Source organism: Diuraphis noxia, unplaced genomic scaffold (genome assembly GCF_037042655.1).
Source record: "Diuraphis noxia isolate RWA-SAM2 unplaced genomic scaffold, SU_Dnox_SAM2 contig0002, whole genome shotgun sequence".
Taxonomy (NCBI): domain Eukaryota; kingdom Metazoa; phylum Arthropoda; class Insecta; order Hemiptera; family Aphididae; genus Diuraphis; species Diuraphis noxia.
This window is the reverse complement of record NW_028301712.1, coordinates 59,531,635-59,544,459: the sequence shown is the minus strand read 5'-3', so window position 1 is coordinate 59,544,459 and position 12,825 is coordinate 59,531,635. Positions and strand designations below refer to the sequence as shown.

Here is a 12,825-nt window from a genome sequence, read left to right as displayed (position 1 = left end):
ACGTTTCCTAACTACATAGTCTATAATATATTAATATATTACAATAATTTCATAATATGGATTCATTATGGATATTATTATTGTATTAGATGATTCATACTCGGCCCGATGAATGAGTGGGGTCAGTTATGAGTCTGATGTTCAGCCGGGTTCAATAATAAAATGTCAATAATAAACAATAAATAATAATATTACGATCGGCGAGTTGTCGTGAAGTGCGGTGCAGTGACATATATGTTGCAGAGTGAAGTCAATCGTTTTCCAAATCCGAGCGTCGTCATCGACACGGTGCTTCACTATTGACGGGCCACCACCACCATCACCAGAGTTGTCGCTGTCGTATTCCGAATACAAAGTGAGTTGGTGCTTAAGTATGTTATTGAATAGGTAGTTAAATATTATATTATTATTCGTAAAGCCATATAGACCTACTTACCCTAATACGGATAGACCAATTAGTATTTTCCACCTCTAAGATATTTTTCTCTTATCCCTATAAACTGAATTGAAAAAAGTCACTTTTTTCGTATTTAGTATCTAACAGTCACATTTTACAGTGGTTAGTAGATATTTAGATATGCCATGTATACATTTTATTGAATACAATCGGATTGGTTAAAATCAAAATTAAGTAGTGTAATTTTCTCCATTATAAATATTTTTTGTAACGATGTTAAAACAATATATTGAACAAAATATTTGTATGATTGTAAAAGAGTCAATGATATTATTTATATGTGAATTTAAAATAACTTTTTTTATAATATACTGCCATATTTTTTCAGGAATTATAAATGTGTAAAGAAAACCTTTTCTAGAAATTCAAACAGTAATAATTTTTGAATTGTTAAAACTATTTAAAGTATTAGTACCTATTAAATAAATAAGGAAATAGTTATAACTTACAAGCAAGGTTCAGAATTTAAACAAATTTAAAAAAAGTATTTTAAATATAAAATAAAGTAAATACCTAAATTTCGAAGTGAACCTTCTTTATGCGTGGTAGCTTAAGTCGGATTCATGGTCTCAGCTTACTTGACAGTTAGGTGACACTAAAGTTCCTATGGTAATAAATAATAATACATTTGTCTTAACTTTGTATAATAATAATAAATTTCAATTTCAGTTGGAAATTTCGTTTTATTTTTCCTATACAAATTTAATACTTGGCATTTGACATTTGATTATTTGATACGAATGATAAACTTTTTTTGAAATTTTTGAAACTCTAAAGATGTTTCACTTTATTCACGTATAGTATTTCACCAGTCATCGCGCACTTTTTTAAATTGAATTATTTTAGTTTTAAAAAAATTAAGAACAAATTGTGACAGTAATAGGGGTCTTTGAATTGACTCGCATTAATCATTATCTAATACTAACAAGATTAATTTGTATCTATAAGTCTATATAAATGATAATAAAGTAAAAAGTGTAATTCTGTATAATGTATCGACATCTGCAATGTCCATGTGTACCTATTAAAAATGCTCTGTCTTATTAAAAAATATATGTCACCATAAATGCATTTAAATTATTTAACAAATTGATAATTTATAACGAAATATTGAAAAAAAGTATTTGTATATAAAAAAAGTGAAAAAGTACACTAATAAGAGAAAAAATTAAAACTAAATTGTTTTTATTTCAATAATAATATGGAAACTAAATAAATTACTTTAATACTACAGTAAGTACCTATATAATTATTATTATCCTTCTATGATTTTTTTATTTTAAATTAAGAATTTGCATTAAAATCTTAAATATATATTTATTATTTATATCCTATAGGTATTTAATACTTGAGTTTAAAGTTAATTCAATTAATTACTATTTCAATTATAAAAGATTATTAATTTAACAGTATTTTCATAATATTTAATACATTTTGTTATGAAATTGGATTTTTTTTTTAAATTTTATTCCAGGATTTCAGCTTAAAGACATTTTATTTACAACTAACTTGCATACATTTATCTAATCTTTTTATTTAGGAGATGATTTAAATGTATAATGAAACCAATTAAATAAACGACAGATAGTTATAAGTATATTATATACATATATATACATATATACATGAGCAATAATGTAAAAAACTAATTAATATAGTCCAAATTATAAAACTATAATTTAATAATTTCGTTAGTTTAGAAAATAAAAATGTAAGTAGCCGATGATTAAGAGTATTTACGACTGCAATGTTACAATTTATGTTATTATTTATTACTAACAAAATATGAATGATTCACATTTTGTCAGTAATAAATAGGTTATGAGGTTATGACTTATGAATAATCGACATTTAGCCATCAGTAAAATAATTTCATTATTTTTAGTTACTTATTCAATTTATCATGGACAGTCACGGTCGCGATAAATTTCGTTCCTATTCTTCTGGGCACTGGAAAAGAATTAAAAAAGAAGAATTTGTAAAAAAACAACGAGGGTCAATGTCGCGATTTCTTCAATTACCACAGTCTAGTAGTACTTCTAATTCTAATAATAAACAAATATTAAAAAAACAAGACCAATCTTAACCACAAACCGTTGTAGAAAATGTTTTTAATGTATAAATTTAGATATTGTTTTACCACCTTCAAGTGAAAAAAGTAAAGAGTCAATATCGCATAATCTAGATCCGACAACTATTTTAAATTCTGTTAAAAATACCGATTAATAGATCCTTATAACTGGCCAGATTGTATAAGTTCCGATATTAGAGTTGATTTAGTCAAACTTGGACCAAAAAGAAAAATTAACATAAAATATCCTATTATAGTTTAATCGATAAAATGGAAAGACAATTTTCCAATAGTTTCTATTCAAGAAAATTGTCTAATGGTGAGTTTATTGATCGTCAGTAGCTAATATATAATATACCTAGTGTTTTGTGTGATCGCGTCTATTGTTTTTGTTGTAAGCTTTTTCCTAATCATGAAACGAATCTACGTATTAGTTCTTTGGCTACTGTTGGTTTAAGGCTAGAAAAATTGAAGAATTATAATTTATAATTATTGACAATATATTTTACTTTAACAATATATTATGTATTTAAAATATTATAAAATGTTCAGCACATTATTTATTTATTTTTTACTTCTTTTATAAATTAAAGTAGGTAATTACTTAGTTATTACCTATTACAGTAGGTTGTTATTATAAATTATTTAGTAAAAGTAATTATAAATAGTATTTGTATTTTGAGTTTTTATAATAATGATTAAGATGATAAGTTTATTTTTTATGCAAATAATATTATAATACATTTATCATTGATTGTTTTGATTTTATTTACATACCTAACTATTGTACAATAATTATTTATTTTTAAATCGATGGACAAAATTACCTTTTGAATTAAATCTATAATTAATTTAGAATGGGGGGATGTAATGTATAAGATAGGAGATAGGAATGAGGGCCCCACATTTTTTATTTGCCCAGGGCCTCGCAAAACCTTGCGCCGGCACTGTGTGAATCAACTTTCAAAGAATAAAGTAACAAAGTATATCTTTATAAAAATAAGAGTGTATTGTACCTTAACTTACACGTGTAACATAAAGTTTATTAAAAATAAAATAATTGCAATTTTCTCTGTGTTCGACAAATCTAACTCAACACACTTCATAATATGTTAGCCAATTTAAAAAAGGTAGTACATTTTAAGTAGATTTAAATGTGCAATATCAAAGTTTCATAGTTATACTTATTACAAAAAAATAAATAATAAAATAAAAAATGGCTGAAATAAAACTTTATATAGAAATAAAATTTTGATAACACAACTTTTTCCTGATTATAATAACCTACTACGATAAAAATAAATATAAACTTCTTAAGACAATTATTTATTTTATTTTCAGAAGAACGTACAGAATTTCAATACCATCATGTTTGCCCTCAGACGTTACATAACTCCACAGGAATACAATTGGAACCATTTCTCTATTAACCGATTCTTATTCGCAAGTTTACTGGTAGGTTACATTTTGACAACTTTAATTATAATTCATCATTTACTTCTATATAACTATAATATGGTATATTAATGCTATTTACATTTTATGATATAATTTCATTCAGACAATTTTTTTGTAAATTTGTTAATAAGTTTTGAGCGTGGCTATGTTTTTTATTTACCTAATAATAATAATAATAACTATTAATGCTCTTGTAACACGTATCTTTAATCTTATATTATATACAATAATATATAATTTTCATAACATCTATTTATATCTAATTTGGAATAAATATATTGATATTTGATTGATTGAAGTAACACTGAATTTCAAAACAATTATAACTAATTAAAAATATAAAGTAGGTAATAGTATTGAACTTATCAAAAACGCTAAGGATAATAGTTGTAGTTATAAAATCTTTTTCCTTATTATTACTTATTAACTAGGTACGTAAATACTCGTATTGAAGTATCATATACAACGGTGTAATTGGTTCAAGTTAGGTAAATAAATAGATTAAAATGAGTCAATATATTTTGAAAATATTGCATCATGTATATAAAATGTATTAAGTATATAATACATGTATACATATTTTTTTTCAGTTGACTTCAAGTGTGGAAATTATCGCGAACAGTATACATTTAACGGAAGATAGATCAAGTCAAGAAAACAACTGCATGATTTATAGGTCATGCACACAATGTAATGATGTATCTATTTGCAGTTGGCTGGTCGAAAAACAAATATGTATTTACTCAAATCAAAGTCTATCAGGGGAGTCCATAGTTGATACAAAACAATCATGCCCAGAGTTTGCTGTGGCATATAATCGTTCTTTGGTACAAGTTACAGTCTCGAATATCGTAGTAAAAAGTGTAAAAAATTTTTTTTATGAAAGTGCGAATATCTGTTGTGAAATAGAAAATGCAACGTATAACGCCTCAGTCAATAATGGAGTGATTATTTGTAAACAGGTGGACAACAAAATTATATTTCCCGAAAAACAAAATATAAATGGAACCAATCCTTTATTTATTTCTTATTTTTCAATCATTGTCAATAATGTACGGTTGCAATTCAACGATCCTCGAGACCATTACATCAGTTATCACGGTTGGACCTGCCCGAACGAAAATTGTACAACCCGTTTTTGGGAAAGCGATTCGAGAAAATATTACTGCAAATGGTGTTTAAAAAACGATGATTGCAAAATAACAGGTGAACAACTGAACAGTTGCGACATACGGAACAAGATTAACAACGATAAATGGAAGGACCCCGAGCCGCCATCGATGGTAGGAGTTAGAAGTCCTGACGTGGTGATCGAGTCTTTCAAACCAGAAGAAATTCTTTTTAGTCGCGAAATGCCGACGGTCATCGCCATAACGGTCAAGAACCTGCACTGGATTTTGGCCAATGGCCATTTGATGAAAGTGACCGTAGCCGGAAAGAGTTGTGACAATCTTGCCACGTTCGATGGCCAGACGGTTAATTGCAACATTCGTACAAATAGAGTGGTGAACGAGGGTCCGGTGGTTATTGAGTACGAGTGGATGAAGAGTGTGGAAAGGCTGGAGTCGGCGCGAAAATTCAGGTTCGTCGAACCGAGCTTTATGAGCGTTAGCCCGACGTGCTTGCCAGCTTCGGGTGGAGGTCGGATAGAACTGTTCGGCCAGTATCTGAATACAACGACCGACTTGCAGGTGTTCTTTAATAATATGAAGGAGAAAGCGATATGCGATATCGTTGAGCTCGCGCACGACCGCATCAGCTGCGTGACGACCGCCAAAACTGAAGGATCCATATCAGGAAAGTTGCAAATCTCGTTCGAAAGTTGGTTTGGTAAGTTCTACAAAGATAGTAAAAAAGTCACATTCGTCTCCGATCCAACCGTCCTAGATGGTCAAATCTTCGAAGGCGTCACATCTGGCGATATCCCGTTGACCGTCCAGGGTAGTTTTCAGTGCACGAATAACCATCAGATGTACATAGACTACAACGAGACAAGGTACTATGGCCACTGTGCGCTGCGTAACACCAGCCTGATGGTCTGTTGGCCTCCGAAACTTGACGATCCGGTTCAGATGACGAGTCTTCCACTCGGGTTTCGTGTAGATTTGGCTGGTAAAGTCGTGTACTTGCCACAACAGTCGGAATTGTACCGTTACTTGCTCTATCCCGACCCGGTTTACACAGACTTCGAAGTGTACGATCGAACCGTCGTCCGAGTAGACGGCGTGTTTCCGGACCTGTTGCAGCATCACCGAGTTGATAGAAGCTACATGCTCGAAGTCAAATTCTATGACGATGAGATGGAAGATGACGAGAGGTTCATTGTGACCAACGTCACCGAGAATTCCATCGAATGCCAGTCGCCGTCTGACAAGTCAGTTGCTGATGTTCTAGAAATCGCGATAACAATCGGCAAAAGGCGGACTGTAATTCACAGGAGACACAAACAGTATTATGCGATCGTTCGGTTACTGAGTCCACAATACGTCATCTGTGGTATTTCGTCCCTATTAATATGCGTATTTGCACTGATTTTCTGCATAAAGAAAATAATTAACAATTCCAAACGACAAATGGATAAGCGATATATAGGAGAACTTCGAAACATCACCGCTGGAATAGATGACTCCGCTGATTATTTATTGAACTCGAGCACCGGCAAGAAGCCAAAGACCTGTAGGCATTGATTATGTCAAATTGGACGAATTTATTAAATTTATTTTATTACTCGCATACATAATGTGCACGTTATAATATTATTATGTGAATTGTTTTGAGCTTTTAATTGATGTTATCATGAGTTAATAAAGCAGGATTTATATTTTTTAATTTTTATGATTTTAAGTCATACATGTTAGCTATTTGAAATGTATCTTATATGTTACCATGTACTAACTCTGCGTCCCCGTATGCTCTCAATGTATTTTTATGCTTCCATAGATATACTTTTTGTCTTTTTATAAACTTTTAACTTTCAAAATACTATTTTTTTATTCACTATTTTTAGTATTAATTGATGCGCAACATTGCAACACAACTAATTTTGTCGTTAAGCTATTGTTTTTTTAAATAGGTAATGTTATTTTGCGTTTAACATATTAACCAAAGATAAAGTTGGTTCCATCATATGGTTATATGTTAGCAGACTCGGCAGCCACGTTTAAACTTCAAATCCAGATAATTCAGAAAATCAAAAAATATTCACTATTTGTTATTATAATTAAATAAGCATCTTATCTATTTTAGAACATAGTCGTAATAGTTTTACTAAAAATCACAAAGTGTAATTTTAAATTTATATATAAATAAATGTTGTAAATAGGTTAGACATTTTTAGTCAAAATCACCCCCAGCCTTTAATTTAGCACCCCCAGATCAAAAACACCAAAAATGGAAAAATTATATGAAAAAGTTTTTTTTTGTTTTACGTAAGGTTGTTTAAATATTGAAAGAGATGTTCTCAATAAAATTACTTCTTCAGAAATATTGGAAATATATTCCAATTCCTCTAATAAAAGAAAAATATTATTTATCTGTTTATACTAGGTCATTATTTGAATCACCTAAATAATAATATAGGTAATATACCTAATGTATTTATGAGGTAAATATTAGTGTGCTTATGTTTTTATAATGCATTTAAGATCGCTTATAGTAATTATAAAATTGAAGTATGGTATTTGGGGTGTGGGGGGCGTAGCCCCCACGGGTCTGTTTCATCTACATAATTCTAGCACCCCCAGTGTTTGGTCTCTAGTTGCGCCTACGTCAATGTATCTAGTATTACATAAAATAATTTATGATGCGATACAAGATACAATACATTTCTGGTTTTATTATCAAAATAATAATTAATAAGGAATAATAATAATTAATGATCCAGAAATTAATATTTTTATTTAATATTGTAGGTTATTAGATATAATTTTTCAACCCAGTATCGATAAATCATAAAATAAAGTTATATAATGTGATGCATATTGTATATAATATATATATATATATATTGTATCTGAGACACACGCATATTGAATTGGACTTTACATCTGTACCTTATTAGGTATCCATAATTTTGTATAATGATGTACCTATACCTAATAGTTACTACGTTAGAGTGTACCTTTCACGATAAAGTATAGGTAATGAACACGATTGATTTGTTTTATTATTATTACTGAATAAGTGTCAGTTTTTATTATTTTATTTGTTATTCTTATTACTTAATGAAGTACCCATCCCCATAATTTTTAAAAATCCAGTGACTAATTTTATTAAAATGTATCAGTATCTAGTATCGCATCGCGATATTCCAAAGCCAAGCTTCGAGTATCTAGTATCGCGATACTCCAAAGAAAGCATCTTGTATCTAGTATCTTAACGCTCCTTTTTGAGTATCTTGCCCAACCTTGATAATATTAGTATTCATAATTCATAGTTCATGACGGTTGAACACAGCGGGGGTATATGACGTAGGTATGTTTAGAAATCTAAAATCTTCTAAACACATTTAATTATAGTCTTAATATAAATATTTTAATAGCTACTATAGCTAAAAGTATATTAATAAAGTTGAACAAATAAATAGTTTAATAATTCATATATATTATAGCTATTTTTAAAATATAAATGTATGAGTATTTAATATAGATTCATATTTCATACTAGCCAGTATTCAAAAGTGGCTACAAAAATAATTGGTTGTTAAAACGTGTAAGTACCTACTACCTATTGAATTGTGGTTGATTGCATTGTATAATATTAAAAAAAAAAACACTTGGAAACCACGAATTCAGCATTTTCGCAGTGCTAACTTGTTGAAAATATGAACAAAAGTGTTATATTCTTTAACCTTTTTCTAAAAAACATTATTTCACTGACCTTTCGGAATTTGAAATGTCTATTCACGGTTATGTAAGTACATCATATTTTGTTTTATTATTTATTTGATAGCTTCCAGAATTCTTTTGACGTTCTTACAGGACTCACATACGATCTCATCACTCTTCTTCTACCGTTTATACTAAGATTATATTATTATATATTTATATGTGTGATGAATATATAATATACCTATGTGGTAAACATGGTGGCTACAATTTTTGCAGGTGTTACGCAATCTATCTTCAGCATCAAACCAAACTTTTTAACGGTCTATTAAACACTGGTAACTTTTTTTACCAGATCAAAACAACAATGCATTTAACAAACTGAGATTTGTTCTTAGTAAAACAAGATAACTTCATAATATATTATAAACATGTTTAAAAAAAAATCGTGATAAAGAAAAAATATTTTTTAGGTATTCCCCTATCACCTGGCTTCCGTTAGGAAAGACTACCAAGAACTACAGATTTAACATAATATTTAATTTAATTTTGATGGAAGATCCACCTTTATGTGAAATTTACGGCAAACCTAACGCTTACGGTGAAATATTTACTGACGGAATGTCGTAACAATGCAAAAAATGAGCTTCTAGAATGCAAAATAATCTTAACACACGTAAGACCCACACGTCCCAATCCCGAAAAAAGCAACGAAAACGCGTACCTATATAATTATACAAAAATTAAACTATAAAATTTAAATTATTTCGTCGTAATTTTTTACACTTACAATCCTTCTGCACAACCCATCATAAATATGGTATTGTATACTATTGATTTAATTTTTGTTACATATAGATATAGCCATATAGGTACCTCAGAGAAATTGATGGTCAATAGTAGCCTACACGTTCATGTTACTGCCTATAGTAGGTACCTATAGGTAGGTAGTTTGAGTGTTCTTTGTTTCCATGGCTCGTGATGTGGAAAAATCACATGAGGTACCTATAATATATAATTACGTTTTACATTATAGTTTATAAGAGGACGCTACATACGGAAATTTATTGTTTCCGTCTTACAAAGTGCATATCACGGCAAATTTTACGCTTAGCCGATTATATTTAGCTTTGTTAATTTAAAAATTAGTGTAAATTTACCTTTTATAAAATTTTTGTTAAGATTGTTATCTAGGCCATTTCATATAGGCTTTTTATAATGTTTTAATTTCAAAGTGATTTATGAGTATTTTAAGATATATAATAAATTTTAGATTCTGAGCGGAGCGATGAATGTATTGATTTTACCATGATGTGTGTTCTTTTTTTTTTTTTTTTTTTGTGTGTCTGACATCACGTTTTGGGGCAGTAAAAATGCTTCGATTTTTGACTTCAGTACCTCGTTCGATCAGAAAGTGAATCTAGTTGGTACTTTGGGGGGTCAAAAGTAAAAAATTCTTAATACTTTTCTAAATAATCGAGAAAAACAAACTAAAAATTAAGGGAAAACCGGGAAATTTTACGCACACTCATTTTTCGACAAAATCGATTTTGGTTTTTGATGTAACTTTAAAACAAATGACCATAGATACATGCAATTTTCACCTAATGTTTATATAAGTATATTCTATCCACCATGCTATTTTCAAAAAATTTCGACTTAAGTTGAACTATTCATAGGCATTTCAATTTTTCGATCATTATTAGTTTTTTTAAAATTAATATCGATAAAAATGTATTTGTTAGGCAGAAAAGCTTGAAAATTTAATACAAGGATCTTAACATATTGTTACAATAATACAATAGCAGTTGAAAAATAAAATAAATTCATAGTCACAATTTTTTTTTATAAGCATTCAAAGTTTGAATTTTTACAAAATACGTAAAAATCACGAAAATTCACAAATTATTTTAAGCTAGAAATTCATAAAAAATTTCCTTTTTAAATCTAAGATTTAAAAATTTAATACAAGATTCCGTACAAGTTTTTCAATCTTTATCACAAATAAAAATTCCACCGGAAATTCAAATTAAATTTTTATGAGCATTTGAAATTTAAATTTTTACAACATTGGATTTTCACTTTTAGCGATTTCCTTATTTTGGTGTAACTCTAAAACAAATTACCGCAGATACTTGAAATTTTGACTGAATCTTTATATAGGCTTTTTATATATTTGATAAAATTTTCAAAATATTTAGATTTGTTTTGAGCTGTTTACTGACATTTTAATTTTTCAACTTTTTTAGATTTTTTTTCTATAAATATCGATAAAAATTTATTTGTTCGGTATAAAAGCTTGAAAATTTAATACAAGGCTTCTAACACATTGTAACAATATAAGTTGAAAAATAAAAGAAATACATAGTCACAATTTTTTTTTATAAGCATTCAAAGTTTGAATTTTTACAACATATCATGTAAAAATCACGAAAATTCGTAAATTATTTTATGCTAGAAATTCATAAAAAATTTTCCTTTTATATCTAAGATTTGAAAATTTAATACAAGGCTCATTATATATTTTTACAATAGCAATTGAAAAATAAAAGAAATATATAGTCACAATTTTTTTTTATAAGCATTTAAAGTTCAAATTTTGACTAAATACGTAAAAATTACGGTAATGTTCAAATTATCTTAGATAGAAATTCATAAAAGTTTTCCTTTTTAATTCTAAGATTTGAAAATTTAATACAAGGCTCCTAACATATTTTTACAATAGCAGTTGCAAAATAAAAGGAATATATAGTCACAATTTTTTTTTAAGCATTCAAAGTTTGAGTTTTGACAACATATTATGTAAAAATCACGAAAATACAGAAATTATTTTAAGCTAGAAATTCATAAAAAATTTTCATTTTATATCTAAGATTTGAAAATTTAATACAAGGCTCATAATATATTTTTACAATAAAAATTGAAAAATAAAAGAAATGCGTAGTCACAATTTTTTTTTTACAAGCATTCAAAGTTTGAATTTCGACAACATATGTAAAAATCACGAAAATTCGCAAATTATTTCAAACTAGAAATTCATAAAATTTTTTCTTTTTAAATCTAAGATTTGAAAATTTTTAATAATCTATAATATATCCTAGACAGATAAACCGTCTTCGCTCAGAATCGTTTTTTGTATACAATGATATAATATCATTGGATTCAAATTTAATTCCATCCATTACAGTAACCCACTTGTAACCTACTGTACAGCAGAGCGACAAACACGACTTAACCGCTTTTTTTTATTTTTAAACTATTAGAGTATTGGACTGTCCGACTATTAATCTTAGCAGATGTGTCACCGATCTATATGATGCAATGTAAGCAAAAATTTAAACTCCCAAAACTGTCTTTTAGATTATTTTACAGACTGTTAAGATTTTTAAACATGGCTGAATGGTTTCTAGTCACTGTCATCAATAATATTATAATATTATTCTTTATTCACATACCATTATAATATTTGTATCTATAATATTAGAGCCTATGACGCAACGTTTTGACTTACAAATATAAAAATGTTATAATAATGTGAGTCAAATAATAATATAATGATATTGACGAACATAAATATTAATTTAGTCCGGGCGCAACATTACTTCTATTTTATTTAGGTACTTAGATTGTAATAAATCGTAAAAGCTACACTGAAAGATATTATGCTCTTCGTTCCAATCATTTTAATGATTACATTATAATACTATCGCGACTTAGCTCTATATTTATTATTTAATTATATGCTACTCGTTAGTATATGATAATATAAATATATATATTGTATATAGTATATATATGCATGGATATTGGTCTTAATGAATACCAAATCTTCGTCGCAAAACTACTATAATATTTTATATGACCATGCTGCCTTACAACGTTAACGTTACACATATTATTCTTAAACTCGAAATTAAAATAATTACTATAATTATTAAATCATAAGTATATAAAACAAATTGTAGATTTCGATAAAATTAAATAAGACTGTTTAACTATAAAAATATATTGAA

General features: G+C 28.1%; 1 protein-coding gene across 1 annotated transcript; it reads left to right on the top strand.

The window, feature by feature from the left end:
• LOC107164706 (plexin-A1-like) lies at positions 1 to 6,815 on the top strand. The gene is made up of 3 exons (XM_015512621.2): positions 1 to 355; positions 3,870 to 3,983; positions 4,577 to 6,815. The coding sequence occupies exons 2-3, from the start codon at positions 3,897 to 3,899 to the stop codon at positions 6,671 to 6,673; spliced, it is 2,184 nt and encodes a 727-aa protein (XP_015368107.2). The 5' UTR covers positions 1 to 355; positions 3,870 to 3,896; the 3' UTR covers positions 6,674 to 6,815.
• Positions 6,816 to 12,825: the final 6,010 nt, after the last annotated feature.

Coding starts and splice junctions, on each gene's coding strand:
- LOC107164706 (XM_015512621.2), top strand. CDS start 3,897: ATGTTTGCCCTCAGACGTTACATAACTCCACAGGAATACAATTGGAAC. Junction 3,984..4,576: donor TCTTATTCGCAAGTTTACTG/GTAGGTTACATT, acceptor ATTTTTTTTCAG/TTGACTTCAAGTGTGGAAAT.